Here is a 15,487-nt window from a genome sequence, read left to right on the forward strand (position 1 = left end):
TGGCTGGGTGCTGGGGCATGGCTGGGGGCTGGGGCACAGACAGGTGCCGGGCATGGCCACCCTCGGGACAGGACAGTGACTTGCATTCCCACCATTACGATGTGGGAGCTGACGGTGCCAGTGGGTAGTTTGGGGTCAGCTGGTGTGTGGTCACTGGGGCAGCTGTGCCCAGGCCATGCTCTTCTCTTCAGGAGCCTCGGGAATTAAGATGGGATGCGAACACAGCATCGCCTGCTCCGGTCTTGTGCCAGTGTTTCAGGGTTTCCTGCTGTGCTGTCAGTCTGATACACGTTGGAAAAATTCACCACAGCCATAAAAGTGCTCTTGCCTTTCCTGCTTCCTGACCCAAAATGTGGCTCCTGGGGGACAGAAAGGAAAATAAGTAATGCTTTAATTCAGACATAAAGGTGTGAGTCACAGTGTGGACACCATGGGGCCGTGGTGTGCTCAGACCTGGATGTGCCAGCAGCCACCAAATGTGCCAGCAGCTCCATGGCATCCAAACGAGAGGAGGAAAGCCTGGAGCTGGGAGCCACCTTGGCCCCACGACTGTGGTGGGCTCTGCTCCCTTCCCCAGGCAGCCCAGAAGTGTTGTTAAGGAAACACATTCCAAGTTTGCCGTTTCCAAGGAGTTGTTGCAAACAGCCATGAGGGAAGACACAGATAAAGGACGTGTGGGAAATGTCCCTGTCCTGCACAGAGGACACACCATCATCCCTGGAGCATCTCCATTTGCTTCCAACAGATCCAGTTGCTCCTGGCAGTGATGGAAGAGCAGCCAGTGGCACTTGGCCACTTACTGGCAGGGCTAAGGAGAGAGCAGCTCCATCAGGTTTCAAGGAGAGAAATGAAGCACAAATCTATCTTATCCTGTCCCTTGGCCTTTGGTTGAAACTTCTACAGCTTTTAAACATCTCTTGCATATTAAATTCTTTTTTTGTGGCTTAATGCAGGATTGGAAACCAGATTTTCAGACCCACTTTTCCACATCACTGGTGCTTACGTGAACACCTGGTTTTTGGTTTTCTCCAGAAACAAGGGCTTGGCTGAAGCTCTGCATTTACAAACTGGATGGTGGGCACAGCTCAGGTGCTCACCCACCCTGTCCCTGGGGCTCTGCACAGCAGGGATTTAGGCACCTTTACCAAAAGGTTACCAAGGCACACAACCCAGTTATGGGGGCAGAAGTGGTGCGAGAACTTCCCTGGTGCCTCCCCACCACAGTCACCAACGTCACCAAGACCCCTGTCACCTGCAGGTCTGTCCCACAGGCATTTGAATCCAAGAGCCCTAGCCTGGTTCCACACTTGGACTGCCCAAATAACAAATTTCAGAGGGATTCACCCATTTGGAGCCTGTGGGAGGAAGGGGGTGGTGCAGGGGTTGCTGTGGTCGTGGCTGTGGAGATGCCACATGGGAGGACATGTGCGGCTGCCTCGGGGAAGTGGCCACCAGGGTTTTGTGCTACAAAACCCACCAGAAGTGGCTACTTGAGGAATGTGCCTCCATTTGTGTTCTCTTTGAGGGCTTGATTTCCATTTCAGCTGGAATGGAGCCAGAAGGCGTCTGGGTATGGCTCCAGCAGCACAGCTTCTCCTCAGGCCCACTCACTGAGAATATACTTCGTTATCTCTGTGTGTTTTAATTTTCCAGCACAGCAGCTCGGCAGGGAGCCCCAGGCTCTGCTCGGTGGCCGTTGTTTAGTCTGGAGTGGGCAGTGTGTGGCTGTGGGGACACCAGGAATGCTCCCGGCCTTCCCGCTCCTCTCACACCGGGCTGGGATGTCCCCACGTGTGGGATTCCTGGGAGAGACCTGGGTGGGATTAAAGGCTTTTCACCTTGAGAACTGGGCAGTGGTGACGAGCTGGTGCTGGGGCAGGTGACGGGACTGAAGGAGATGGACAAGTCTATCCCCAGCCCTCAGACTGTGCCAAGATGGTTTGTATAACAACTGTAAGAATTTGCAAGTATAAATAATGAACCTGTGAGATGATCCTTAATACTTGTTAAAAATATTTCTTTCACTTCTTTGGTCATTTTTGGTCACTTTGTGAAAATACTTTTAAATACAAGGTTGTTAACACCTACAGCAGCAGTTGGTGACCCTGCTCTGCCCTGGCTGCCATCAGCAGCTTTGAGATATCTCAGTGTTTGTGTCCAGGAGGGCTAATGAGTGGATTTCTCAGACATTTGGGTATTTCCAGGTGTCCTGTAAGGCTTAAAGTTCTCTTTGACAGCATCAAGCCCACCGTTGTTACTGCAGTGTGGGCTGGAACCATGCTGTGGATAAGGGATGCCCTTTGCACTTGCAGACCAAGGCTTTGCGTGAAGAACTCTCCTGCTGGGCATCTCCAGGGTGGCTGGGACACAGAAAAAAATAATCTTAATTCCTTGGTTTTGCAAGAACCGTCTGGGCCTGGAGTTTTGCACCTAAGCCATCGCCAAGGGTCCTTTCGCTCTGCAAAGTGGCACTTCAGGATCAGGCCAGACATTGGTTGTGGACCTTTGTGAGCTGCCCATGAGCTGCCAAAATTCACTCTCTTCTGTGGAAACCCACCAAACATTCCCATTTTGCCCTCATTTTAGGTGTGGGGGTTTGCTCACACAGAGAGTACAGCTGCTAGGGGAAAACCAGATCATTTAGCTTTCAAAACCTTCCAAGAAATCAGACAAAAAATCCTTGGGAGAGACAGGAATCGTAAATGAGCCACTTTTATCTCCTAAAAAAATGGGAGAAAGAGGCATTTCCCACCTGTGCAATTTTACCAGCAAGTTATATGCTAAAGAGTGTTGTTTGAAAGGAGATGTTGCTACATGGCTATTGGAACACAGCTTTAATAATAAATTGTGGTGAAGACAGAACTAGTTAATATCCTTTGAAGGAAATAGGAGCTTTTTGTGGCAAGGAACCATTTATTTTGGATTATATCATAAAAAGTGTTCGACTGCAAGTGAAAAGTCTGGAGACTGGGGAATGGGATTTTCCTTCAGAAGTCAGAGTTTATTTTCTGTTACAGCCTATGTGGGCAGCGAATTCCTCTGTCTTCCCTTTCTGTGTTTTTCTCTGTTCTTTTCGCTGTGGAACGTTGAAGTTTCCTTTTTCAATATTGATATTTAGCACTGCCTGAATTGAAGGGGGTTTACAACATCCATCCCTGAGCTTTGTCAGTGCTGGTGGGAAGAGGTTAACGAGCCCCTTGGAAATGTGTTTTTCTCCCCTCCCTCAGGAATTTGGTTTAAGACCTTCACAGGGAAGTATTTAATGTGTTTTCATTAAGTCAGGGTTTCTTTTTCCTATTGCAGTTTTGCTTTCAGACCTCATTTGGTTCTCGGGGTTGGTTGGGCTGGTCCAGGCCCTGCAGGAGCAAATGGGGTCAGTGCCGGGGCACAGGAGGTTCAAGTGATGCTGCAGCCAACTGCTGGCATTAGAACCAGAAAATCAGGGAATCATTAAGGGTGGAAAAGCTCTCCAAGCTCATTGAATCCAAGCATTAACCCAGCACTTCCAAGCCCACCACTAAACCATGTCCCCAAGTGCCACACCCTCCTGTCTTTTCGGGAATGGTGATTCTGCCACTGCCCTGGGCAGCCTCTTTTAATGCCTGACCACCCTTTTGGTGAAGAAATTCCTCCTAATTTCTAATCTAAACCTCCCCTGGCATGACTTGAGGCTGTTTGCTCTCATCCTGAGATGGAACTGCTGCCTTGAGCAGTACACTTTCAAGAAAGGCTTTGTAAAGGTGTCCCCTTCTCCAGCACCAGTCGGTTCAATATTTACTGTGGGTAATTTTTTTTTCCTAAAAGAAAGTAGATTTAAGTTTCTGCTTAATGTCACAGATACCCTGGAAGTTTTGCTGAATCAAAACTGGGTTCTGGAGATGTCTCTCAGCATCCGCACTTTAGACTCCAAACCAGGCTTGATTTTTTCCCCCTCAATTATTCTTAAAGCTTTGCTTTTGAGTCAAGTGCTTGTGGATGTCTCCATGTGCCAAACTGCAGGGAGAGCTCTCAAATGAGCTTTAGCTTGAAGGCTCAGGGACCAGCAAGGCTCCAGGGCTTGTTTACACAGAAAATCCATGGTTTTTTGGGTACTGGGGAGCAGATGTACGATCCCATCTGCTGAGCCACCAGCAGAGCCTTCTGCAGAGGGAGCCACATTTTGAGTTTGTGCTGTGTGTGGTGGTTCACTGGGGCTTTCCTTATTGCAGATTCCAAGGGATTGCAGTGAAAACCCTCTGCACTGGTGGTTTGTGCCTCAGGACCGAGCCCTGTGCTGTTACTTTGGTGTCTGAGGCACCCGCGGCCTGTGTGGACACTGGTGCCTGCCATGGGTGGCTTTTGTGCTTCAGTCCCTGAGGTGGGGACTCCTTTATTTAGTCACCTGCTTTTCTCAGATTTACAATCTCCAAAAGCTCAATTTCTCTGTCAGATGGGGCTGAAATGGGCCCGTGGCTTTTGCACTTGCCACGAGGGACACAGACCAGCAGATAAACACATGTGGTGATTTTTTTCCAGGAAACAAAGCTAAAAATAGTAATGATTCATAAAAACGCTGTGGAAAATACTGGTTTTCTGGTGGATGGAACAGGTACCATCCAATTTTGTGTGTTATTAAGCTGCCTCCACATTTGGAGCTCCTGTGCAGATGATTTTCTGTGCAGTTTAATACAGCATCATCTCCCCAAGCCGACGTCTGCTCTGGCAAACTGGGGGATTTTATTTTGACAGCGAGACACTTGCTTGGCAGTTCCTATTGAACAGAACTGATCTTGAGACTTCCAATTATTTTTTCCTTAAAAAAAAAAGAAGCCTTTTAACTATGTTTGTGTTTGAGGAGAAAGTCAAGCATGTGTGAGCTGGACTGTTGAATTTTGGAGCTGGGGATTGGGGTAAAGGGGGATCCTGGTTCCTGCATCCCACTGCAGCCTGCTGGGGTGGCTCTGCTTCATATTTCTAGTTTGAAAGTAGTGCCAGGCTCAGGATTGCTGATGCTTCCTGCAAACCACTCACAGACATTGGCCCCAGAGGCTTGGAGAGATGAGTGCTTTGCATGTTGGAACAAAAGGAGCTCAGAAATTTGGCCTGATCCAGTTAAGCCATGAAATCGCCTGATTTCAGCCAGGATTTGTTAAATAACCATGGAGACAGCACATCCCCCCTCAGCACCTGTGGGTGCTGTAGGTGCAAGTCCTGGCCATGGCAATTCCCATTTCCCATCCCTCCTCCCGCTGCCATCGTTAAACCCGTGTCTTACCTGAGCTACTGTTGCTGCTTTCTCCTTTCTTGAAAAGAAAACCCCAAAGAATGTTCAACTGTGCTTGTGCCTTGGCAGCTCGAATGCATGGACAGATTGTGCTTCAAAAAAATGGCAAAGTTTCAAAATATTGTGTTCTGTGAAGAAGAGACAAGGAAAATAAACTCCCCAAAGTGCAGATTTTATTTCACCAGGAGGCAGAAAAGCTTTTAATGTTTATTTGGGTTTGGCATTTTGCTCCCTGGTTCTGCTGACACCACTTGTGAACCACGACCAGATTCGAGGCTGCACAACCTGTTCTGAGTCCAGTTCAAATCAGCTTCATTTCCAGTAGGTTCATTTCCACCCTCCCAGAGCTGCCTGAGGAACCTTCCTGAGGCCTGGGGACAGCACAGGGGGTGGTGCAAGCAAAGCCATGAAGGAAAAAACACAAAAAAGGGAATAACAGAGCAAATCTGTGCCTGTTTCTCACTTGATTTTGGTGGTGCCAGTGTGACTGCAGCAGGGGGAAGGGCTGGTCCTTGGGGTTTGTCAGGAGGCAGCTGCTGCGTGTTCATAGGAACAGTTCAGCCTTAATAGAAGCAGTTCCTCCATGAGAAATTTGGTGGATTTTGTGTCTTGATTTCCACGTGCAAAATCAGTGTGAAGATGCTTTTCCTGTGCCTGTGGCTGTGTTGTTTCCTTGAGGATGCAGACAGGGAGCAGAGAGGTCTCTGGGATGACAGCTTGGAAAATGCCAGAGGAGCAGGGATTTTGTTTGCCTGCACTGCCAGACCTGTATTTTTGGGATTCCTTTTTTTGGCTAACATCCAGGACACCCCTCCCTGTTTAGCATCCCCGTGGATCCGAGGTGCACTTGGCACAGCTTGGGCAGGAAAGGGAATCTGGAGCATTCAGCACAGCAGGGCTTGCTCCTCACTTCTGCCTCCTGGATACAACTGAAAAACTGGAAGGAAAAGGGTCAAAGAGCAGCTCTGCTCACTGTAGGAGTTCCTCCACTGGATTTTAGAATCGTTTTTGCTTCCTTGCAGACCGGCTTTTACTTTTTGGGAACACTGAGAGCTGTTCTTTGTGCTTCTGCATGACCTTGCTGCTTTTATTTTGCTTTTCCTGCGTGAGATTGGGAGCTCTGAAGAGCAGAGATTTGGCTTTTTTTCTGGTTTTTTGTTTCCTATGTACATTCACAGCTCTGTTGATTTCTAATCCCAGTAGTGAGTGTGCACAGGAGCTTCCAATAAATGCTTTTCCCACAAGATGTCAGCTGGGTTCTTGCAGCCTGCCCCATCCTGGAATGACTTTGTCAAAAGGAGTGAGCAAGATCCCATCTTTTGGAGCCAACAAGGAGAAAAATACTAAAACACCCAAAAAAGCACCAAAACCTAAAAAAACCAAAACAACAACCAAAAAAACCCTTAAAAAACAAAACCAAAAACCCCCAACAATAACAACAACAACAAAAAACAACCCAAAAACCAAAACCCTAAAAAAAAAATTGCTATTCTGAATTGATTAATTGATTCATGAAGGTCATTTTCCATTCTGGGTGCCTGCCCTTTGATCCAGCACCCCTCTGGCACTGGGATGCACAGGCATCTATTGATGTGTTGAAAGGAAAAACAAATTCAGACATGTATAGGTGAAGTTTGAGAGAGCGGTTTGGGAATAGAGAGTAAAACTCACTCTCTAATGGATATAAATTGTTAGGTTAAAAACGCTGTACACCTAAATTAGGTGCTTGTGCCTTTTCTGGGGGGATGGACCAGGGATTTTATTACCCAGCCAAGCAGCCAGATGTTTACCTTGGGGTTTGGTGACATGACTGATGCTTCCAGGTTATTTTCTCCATGAATTCAAGCCCCCGTGCTGAAATGTGGCTGAATCTGTGTAGTCATAAAAAGGTTCTTGTGTTTCTCTGCTCTGCCTGGCTCTCGTGGCTGGACCCCCTTTCCAGGAGAGCTGCAGCTGAGCTGCCTCAGAGCTTGAGCTGCATCCAGCTCAGAAAAGCTTGGCTGGTCAGTGTGAATAGAAACAAATGGCTTTGGAGCCTGCAAACTTGAATTCTGCTTTATTTTTGCTGGGTTTGCACAACTTTAATGACCAGGAGGTGAAACATGCAGTTAAACAGAATCAGAATGGGGACTTTCAGATGCAATTTTAAAAAGATGTTTCATCCTGCCAGGGTTTGAAGTTATGTATCTGGAATGGTTTTAAATCTAAGAAATGTTTGGAGGGATCCTCCGTGGGTAGGAGGAGAAATACCTTTCCCTTTGCATGTTCTCATGGCCTGCCTTTGCCAGAGCTCTTGCCTGTTTTCTGTACCAAGCTGGCAGCCAGAGCTCGCAGGTTTAAATGAAACCTTGCTGAACAAAGGCACTTTATGTTTGAACTCTGTGCCCTGAGTCTGCCCCACCAGCCTGGCTGGGCATTTATGTGAAATAAGGTCAACAAATATAGACAAGCTGTGTTTTGCAAATTAACCCCAAACGAATCGTAACAACAACAAAAAAATGCCTTTCTTTAACTCTGCCTCTTTCTTGTTTCGCAGGCAAGAAGAGAAACCCTGGGCTGAAAATTCCTAAAGAAGCATTTGAGCAACCACAGACAAGCTCCACGTAAGTCTGCAAACACTGGGGCAGAATGAAAAGCAAACCACGAAGCCCAGCTGCCTTCCAGCCTTGGCTGGCGCCTGGCAGTGCCCAAGGCCAGGCTGGATGGAGCTTGGAGCCCCCTGGGACAATGGAAAGTGTCCCTGCCCATGGCAGGGGGTGGAATGAGATGAGATTTAAGGTCCTTTCCAACCCAAACCATTCTGGGATTCTGTGATAATTTCACAACCCTTGTATTTCTCAGGGGGTCTCAGCCCATCACCCTCTGCCCATCTGTGAGTCTCATGTGCTTCTTACTGATGCAGAAAAAGAGAAAAACCAGAATGGCCCCCAAGTTTGACTGGTGTGGCACTTTGGCCACCAGTTTGAGTACCGTGCGTTGGACCAAGGCATAAAAACTCATCCCCTTCCCTGCCTGCTGAGCCTTGCAGAAGGAATGCCTCTGTTTTTAAGGCACTTTGTGCAACTCCAGCCTGCTTGGCTTTCTTTGCTTCTTTGAGGATTGAGTGTTTTCAGCCTGTCAGCCTGTGCTGTGTGACTGAGGTGATGATTTATAGCAGGTTTAGATGTTCATGCCCATTTAATCCATTTTTCAGCAGGCTGGCTGAGGTTTGGTGCTTGCCACCTGCCTTGCCTGTCCCAGTGAATCCCTCTGGGTTGCTGCAGGGCAAGCTGGCTGTGAGAAATGCCAGTTCCAGTAGCTTTTATCCTTAGCCCTTTTTGGGGTGACTTTGTGGATCTTGGCTGTACCTGTTGATCCTGCAAGGCCAGGAGGCTGCTCAGGGCTGCAAGGGCTGCTGGCCTGAAGGTGTGAGGGGATGGCTTGGGGCTTGGATTTACTCACTGAGGGAAAATTGATCTTTGTAGGGGATATTTCACATCTTTTCCCTTTTCTTTCGTGCAGGCCACCCAGAGATCTGGACTCCAAAGCCTGCATCTTTATTGGTGAGGAGGTAAGACTGAGAGACCTCTGGGATCGGATCAGATCAGCCATCCTGGGCTGGCTGCTGGTGGGACTGCTTTGCTCCAGACCCCCCAAAAAGGGCAGATAATTAAATACCAGCTATTAAAAACAATGCAGCCCATTTCACTTGAAAGGGAAGGCAGCTGCTGGATGGATAAAAGCTGAGAAGATCCAACCTGGGAGCTCGTGAGCTCTGGGGCTTGTGAGCCACGTCCAGCCATAAATATCTGAGTGGCACCTGGTGTTTGTGTGGGTGGGACCCCAGTGTGGCCCCGTGGCCAGCTGGACCTGCTGGTTGGCACTGCCCTGCTGAACGTGCCCCCAGCCCTCACCCTGTGCCTCCCATGACACGTGGGCTCCCTTCATACTTTCCACCATGGAAATTCCTTCCTTGCTGCACTGAGGTGCAGCTAATCCCCTGGAAATAACCATTAGAGAGCAAGGGGTTGCTAACAGGGTGTTTTATTCTCCTCTGCAGTTCCTTTGCTGATTTAAAGCCTTCACCCAAAGGATTTCCCTTTGCTAGTATTGAGAGTCATCTCCTCAGGAGTCTAACTTAGGGTAGATGTCCCTGCACTGGAAGCAAATCCTTCTGACAGCATGGAAACCAATCTACCTGGTCTAAAAAAATAGCAGGGGAAAAACAAACCCCAGGACAGTTGTTTTGATAGGAGAAAAAGGCAGAGCAGAATTCAAAAAAGCGCTTTAAAGCTGGACAATGAATTTATGAGGTGCAAAAGATAGGCCTTGGTGTCAGTGAGGTAATAAGTGAAGTGAAATGCTAATCCAATAGTGGTTTAAAATGCCTATCTTTGGAGCCTTTCCTTTCATTTTGGATTTTGTGTTTTCCCTGGTTTGGAGCAGGGGCTGGGAGGTGGAAACAGTGTGAGATGCAAAATGGTACAGTATGGAGGCAGAGAAAATGCCTGCTCCAAGAAAATCACCTCTCCCTGCATTCCCAGGGATGAGGGAAGGCTCCAGTGCTCCGGAAAGGCTCTGTGCAGGAGGCAGGGAGGCCGTGGTGGCCGATGCAGAGGAGCTGCACTCACTGCCCCCAGAGCTCAGGCTGTTTTCCAGGCACGGCTCTGTGGCTGTCTCAGAGGGACTGGCACGCCTTGGCTTCCATTTCCCATGGATCTGTGACCTGTTTATCCAGCCAGGTTCCTTTAGGATGGGCTCTCTCTTCCACCAGCATTCCCACACTCCCCCTGATCCTGAGGGGAAGCCACTTTCCCTCCTCTCCTTTTAAACTCTGCTGCTCGTTTGAGGAGAGCGCTCCAAGCACGTTTTTGGAGCGGCTCCTGGTGAACAGCAGGAGCGGTGTCAGGCAGTCAGAGATGCCTAAATCTCTGCTGTGACTCCAAAATATCAGTCAGGGCTCCTTGTGCATATTCCCAGAGTGTCTCCCTGCTCTCTGTGGCATCCCCAGCCGGCTCATTGCAGGCTGCAGGGTTTTTTCTGCTGCGCCGGCAGAAAGCCATGTGGGGTTATTCCCTGGGAATCAGTTCCTTCTCACCCGCTGCAGGGTGACTGGCTGATGGGGTTGTGCTTGCAGCAAACAGAAGGGCTGGGTTTAGTGGCAGAGACAAATTTGAAACATCCAAAATAATAATAATAATAATAATAATAATAATAATAATAATATGGAGTGGCTGCATGATATCACGGCAGAAAGGAGAAGGGCATGGGTGCAGGGTCTGAACAAAGTCATCCTTTGTGTCAGGCCAGGAGAAAATGATGATGGACAAAATAAATCCTCCCTGGTTTGAAAATGGGGCACACTCAGCTGGTGTTTGGCCCATCTGCAGGTCCGGAGAAATAAGCTTTAAAATACCTGGAAATGTTTCTGTGATTGTTTGGGGGAAGAGGAGGGTGGAAGGAAGACAAAATGGAGTAAGACTGAGGGTGATTCCTTGGGGAGAAGCTGTTGTGGTGTTTTCTATCCCAGCCCTCAGAGGATGGAGAGGCTGAAAGTGCTGCCAGCTGAAGGTGGCTGGGAGGGACAAGACAAGAGCATGGAGTGACAGGGCAAGGGGAAATAGATTCAAAATAAAAAAGAGTAGGGTTAGGTTGATAATAGGAGGAAATTCTTCCGTGTGAGGGTGGGAGGCCCTGGCACAGGTTCCCAGGGAAGCTGTGGCTGCCCCTGGATCCCTGGAAGTGTCCAAGGCCAGGCTGGACAGGGCTTGGAGCAGCCTGGGATAGTGGAAGGTGTCCCTGCCCATGGCAGGAGGATGAAATGAAATGATCTTTAAGGTCCCTCCCACACAAACCATTCCATGATTCCCCCTCAGAGTACTCTGTGATCCTGTGATCCATGATTCCATGACCCTGGCGTGCAGGTGGCTGTTGGGCAGAGCATCCCACTGAGGGAATGGACCTTCTGTGCCTGCCCTGCTCAGGACACTCCTTGACACAGCCTGAGCAGGGAGGTTGGACCAGATGGCCCTGCCATGGTCCCTTCCAGCCTTACCCATGCCGTGACTGTGGTTTGGTGACACAAGCCCGTGAGACACGTCCCCTCAGCTCTGGGGTCGCTGTGGTGGTGGCTGATCCTCCCTGCAGCCTCCCAGGGCTGTGAGTTCATTGCAGACCCGCTGAGCACAGCTGGGGAGGGGATGCACAGGGCAAGGATGTGCCACGCAGGGCTGCACCGTGGGGGCACTGCGCAGAGCAAACGCCCAGGGGCCACTGATGGCTTTTGTCCCCCAGAACTTTGAGGTGAAGGCCGATGACCTGGAGCCCATCTCCGAGCTGGGACGAGGTGCGTACGGGGTGGTGGAGAAGATGCGGCACATGCCCAGCGGGCAGATCATGGCAGTGAAGGTAGAGTGAGCCTCGGGGGGTTCTGTCCTTGTGGGGTTGCCGGGCACACTTGGAATCCCCCTTGTTCCTTTCCTGAGATTTGCTGCTTTCCTCATGAAATCCTCTTTCCACACAGGGTCCGAGGGAGATTTGGGTTGTTTAACCAAGAAAAGGGGGGTGTTTTAAAGGTGTAATGCTCCAGCACTGTAGTGCATCAGTCACATTGTTCACCTTTATCCACAATATTCCTGTTTTCCTAGGATTTAATTTACCAGCATTTTTTAAATATACATATAAATTTGCATTATTTTTTTCTACTGTAGCCCCTCAGATTCACTTCATAATTATAAAGAAGAAAAAATCTAATTGCACAAGAGAATCTTCTTCAGCTGGGACTTTTTCACTCTCCTTGGAACAGGAAGTTTTTGTTGGGATTTTCACATTTTGCCTGCCGCAGTGGGATCTTGACTCATGGCAGGCTTGTAGATGCTATCATGAAAAGTTTTCATAACAACGGCTTAGACTCATAAATTTGGAGATTAGGGAAGTGGTCATGGGAAAAATTGTAGCTTGGGAAGGACCAGTTTTTGCTTGGCTGAATTTTAGTTTCCTTTCAGAGTAAGAGAAAAAGATCTGGAAGCTCTGAGCAAACTCTTTGCTCCTCAGTAGTGGGTAGACTTTGCTGTGGGTGCTGGCTGGGCCATGTCCTGGGATCTCTGTGCTCTGCATTTGGACTTTTTGTTTGCTTTGGTGTTCACCAAACTGCCAAAGACCTCTCTGAGGGCAGTGGAAGATCTCAGCTGGGCATGGCAGGAGCATTCAGGCTCTCTGTGACGCTGAGCAGTTTAATTCTGTCCCGTTACTGACCCCGAGTGGCTCTGGCCGAGGAGCCTGGACCGTGTGTGTGACCTGTGGTGGGCTGTGTGTGCCCTGTCATGGTGTTTGGCAGCCGAGGGTCTCTGGGTATTTCACATCAAGGACATCTCTTCCTGGGAGACTGGGAAATGCCCATTTTCCAAAGCCATGGGCAGCCCATGGGCTCTGGTGCAGGGCTGGAGCCCTCTCTTGTGCTCAGAACCTGCTGATGTAACAGGTGTCCACTGGACTCCAAAAGTCCCAGCTCTCCACCAGCCTGGAATTTGATTTCCTGCTCCTTTCTCCTCTCCTGAGCCACTGCTTTCTTTTGGCTCTTGCAAAAAGTGGTGTTTGCAGGGAAGAGCAAAACCTCACCTGTGGTGAGGAGAGCCCTGGGTGCTCCTGCTGTGGGTGCTGGGCTGGGGATGTGCCTGTGGCAAGGATGGTGATAAAGGGGTGGCACGAGGGGCGGTGGAAGGGTCCAGCTGTGGTGCCAAGGCCCTGGGGCAGCCACCCCTGACAGGCTCTGTCTTGCAGCGGATCCGAGCCACGGTGAACAGCCAGGAGCAGAAGAGGTTGTTGATGGATCTGGATATCTCCATGAGGACAGTGGATTGTCCCTTCACCGTCACCTTTTACGGGGCACTTTTCCGAGAGGTGAGGCTTCTTGGGACTGCCCCTTCTCCCAGGCTCTGAATTCCCACTCCTGCACTTCCTCCAAGTGCCAGGGGTTTAATCTCCACCTGGACACGGAGATCTGCTCAGTCCTGGTCTAAGGATGTGTCACTTACTGTGGCTGTGAGGACAGCCACCAGCTCACAGCCTGGTCCCATAGTGTTAAAATTGCCCTGCCTTGAGTTCCTCAGTGTGGAGGAAAAGTGTGGAAAGCTCTGAAAAGCAGGATTTATTGAAGAGCTTTAAGTACAGCTCTGCAGAGCTGAACTTCTCCTGGCTGCTCGTTGGGAGCCTCAGTTCCTGATAAATTTCTGGGCTCCTAAATCACCGGGGCTCTGCTTTGGGAAGAGTACACCCTAAATGGTAGGGAATGTGAACAGCACTGAATTCCAGAGCAGGAAAAAGAAAGCTTTGCTGAATGAGTTTGAAAAAACAGGGAAGGGCCAAACAGGGCAGCAAAGGGCAAGGGCCAAAGGCCTTTGGGAAGGGAAGGGAAGGGAAGAAAGACAAAGAGAAAAAGAGAAAAAGAGAAAGAAAGAAAGAAAGAAAGAGAAGAGAAAGAAAGAAAAGCATGCTTTGTTCCAATACCTGGGTATCTGCCTGCTTTACCCTCCAGGGAGACGTGTGGATTTGCATGGAGCTGATGGATACCTCACTGGACAAATTCTACAAACATGTCATTGACAAAGGCCTGACGATTCCTGAGGACATCCTGGGGAAAATCGCAGTCTCTGTGAGTAGCACAGGGTGAGGAGGGGAGGGAAAGGGGTTTCTGTTCTCAGCCAAGTTCTTCATCACCCAGGCTCCCCGCTGTATTTGCACCAGAAGGAGCGTGGTCCATGTGCCAGCCCATGTGGGCATTCCCAGCTGGCCTCACTTGTCTGGTCTCAAGTGATGTTATTTATAAGCCATAAATGACCCCAAATGTGCCCATCCATACACATGATGGAGAGATGGCCCAGTGTGAGATGTGGGGAGGCTCCTGCAGTTTCTTTCCCTTCTCATTGGGGTCCTGGAGCCCCCAGGAGATCCCTGGGTACCCACGAACACCTCAGGCTGCTGGCAGGCTGCAGGACTTGTGGGGGATGTGGTTTTCCTGCCCTCCAGGCAGGTCTGGGGGTGAAGCCAGATATCATTTCCTCCTCCTCCTGGTGCTGCAGCTGCGATTGACTGTGGATTTGTCGTTTCAGATTGTCAAAGCCCTAGAACATCTCCACAGTAAGCTCTCCGTGATCCACCGAGGTGAGTGCCAGGCATGCACTGCCCTGCTCTCAGCCTGGCAAGGGCTCCCAAAATACCCGAGATTAGTGAGCCTTTGACAGCAGAAATACTCCCCAGCATCTTATGACTTGCAGCAAAACCCAGGCAGAGGAGAGGGCTGCTGTTTGCTCCTTAAAATCTGCCTGCTGGTCCCAGTGCTTCCCTGAGGTGGAGGAGAAAGAGCTGGCTGTGAGGCTCTTTCCTCAGGGTAGAGGAAGGGCTGTTTCCCCTGGCTGCCTTTCCCTAAATCCATGCTCTGCTTCATCACCTGGGTGAAATTCAGCCAGGCTTTCCCATCTGACCTTGGGGAGCTTTGGGCCAGGCTTTGCCCAGGTTTGTTCCCCAGCTCCATGGCTCTGTGCTGGTGTGCAGTGAGATGGATCTCTGCAGCCTCACCCTCCTGCAGGGATCCAGCCATCCTCACTCCCCTCCAGGAGCTCCCCTGAGCACCAGTGGAGCAGAACAGGTTTGACACCTAAACCAGCCTCAAATGAAATCATAAATTCCCTCCCTTAACTTTTCTGACATTTTCCCCTCTGGAGCATCTCAGAGCTGCAGTGAACACGCTCAGAAACAAACTTGCAGTTGCTGCTTGACACCTTTATTTTTAAAGGGTCATTTTCAATTTGCCATGAGGAGGAAAGAGCCCTCCCTGGAGTGTGTGAGTGCCTGGGAAGCAGCAGAGTTCAGCTGGAGCAGGCAGTGGCACTGGGTATATTCTTCCTGTGGCTGGGGGTTGAGTTTCTGCCTTCTGTGTCACTTACAGGAGGTGGAAGCCCTGCTTGGCTGCTGGGTTTCTGTGAACTTGTTTCATTTCCACTGGAAATTGTCTTATTTCAGTGTAGGAACAGATGAGTGAAGATTTTGCATACCTGAGGCTTTTGATTGCAGAATGCTGATTAGAGAGCAGATATTAATGAGCTGTAAACCCACAGTTCTGCTAAGGAGGACTCAAACACAGCTTGGGGCCTCCTTCAGAGGGTGTTTCAGCTCTTCTGTTTAATTCTTTATTATGTGGAGACAGAGGGTTTTTAGGAAGTGACCTGTTATTTCTGGGTGGCAGCAGGG

General features: G+C 49.5%; 1 protein-coding gene across 1 annotated transcript in view; it reads left to right on the forward strand.

Annotated features, from left to right (window-relative positions):
- Window positions 1-15,487, forward strand: part of MAP2K6 (mitogen-activated protein kinase kinase 6) — a 52,244-nt gene that overhangs the window by 17,054 nt on the left and 19,703 nt on the right. The window contains exons 2-7 of the mRNA XM_042025512.1: window positions 7,800-7,866; window positions 8,765-8,813; window positions 11,537-11,650; window positions 13,022-13,141; window positions 13,776-13,892; window positions 14,350-14,401. Coding sequence (XP_041881446.1) covers window positions 7,800-7,866; window positions 8,765-8,813; window positions 11,537-11,650; window positions 13,022-13,141; window positions 13,776-13,892; window positions 14,350-14,401 — 519 coding nt within the window. The remainder of the gene's footprint in view (window positions 1-7,799; window positions 7,867-8,764; window positions 8,814-11,536; window positions 11,651-13,021; window positions 13,142-13,775; window positions 13,893-14,349; window positions 14,402-15,487) is intronic.

Source organism: Corvus kubaryi, unplaced genomic scaffold (genome assembly GCF_017639235.1).
Source record: "Corvus kubaryi isolate FWS band 111438036 unplaced genomic scaffold, C.kubaryi_AGA036_p1.0 37272, whole genome shotgun sequence".
Taxonomy (NCBI): Eukaryota; Metazoa; Chordata; class Aves; order Passeriformes; family Corvidae; genus Corvus; species Corvus kubaryi.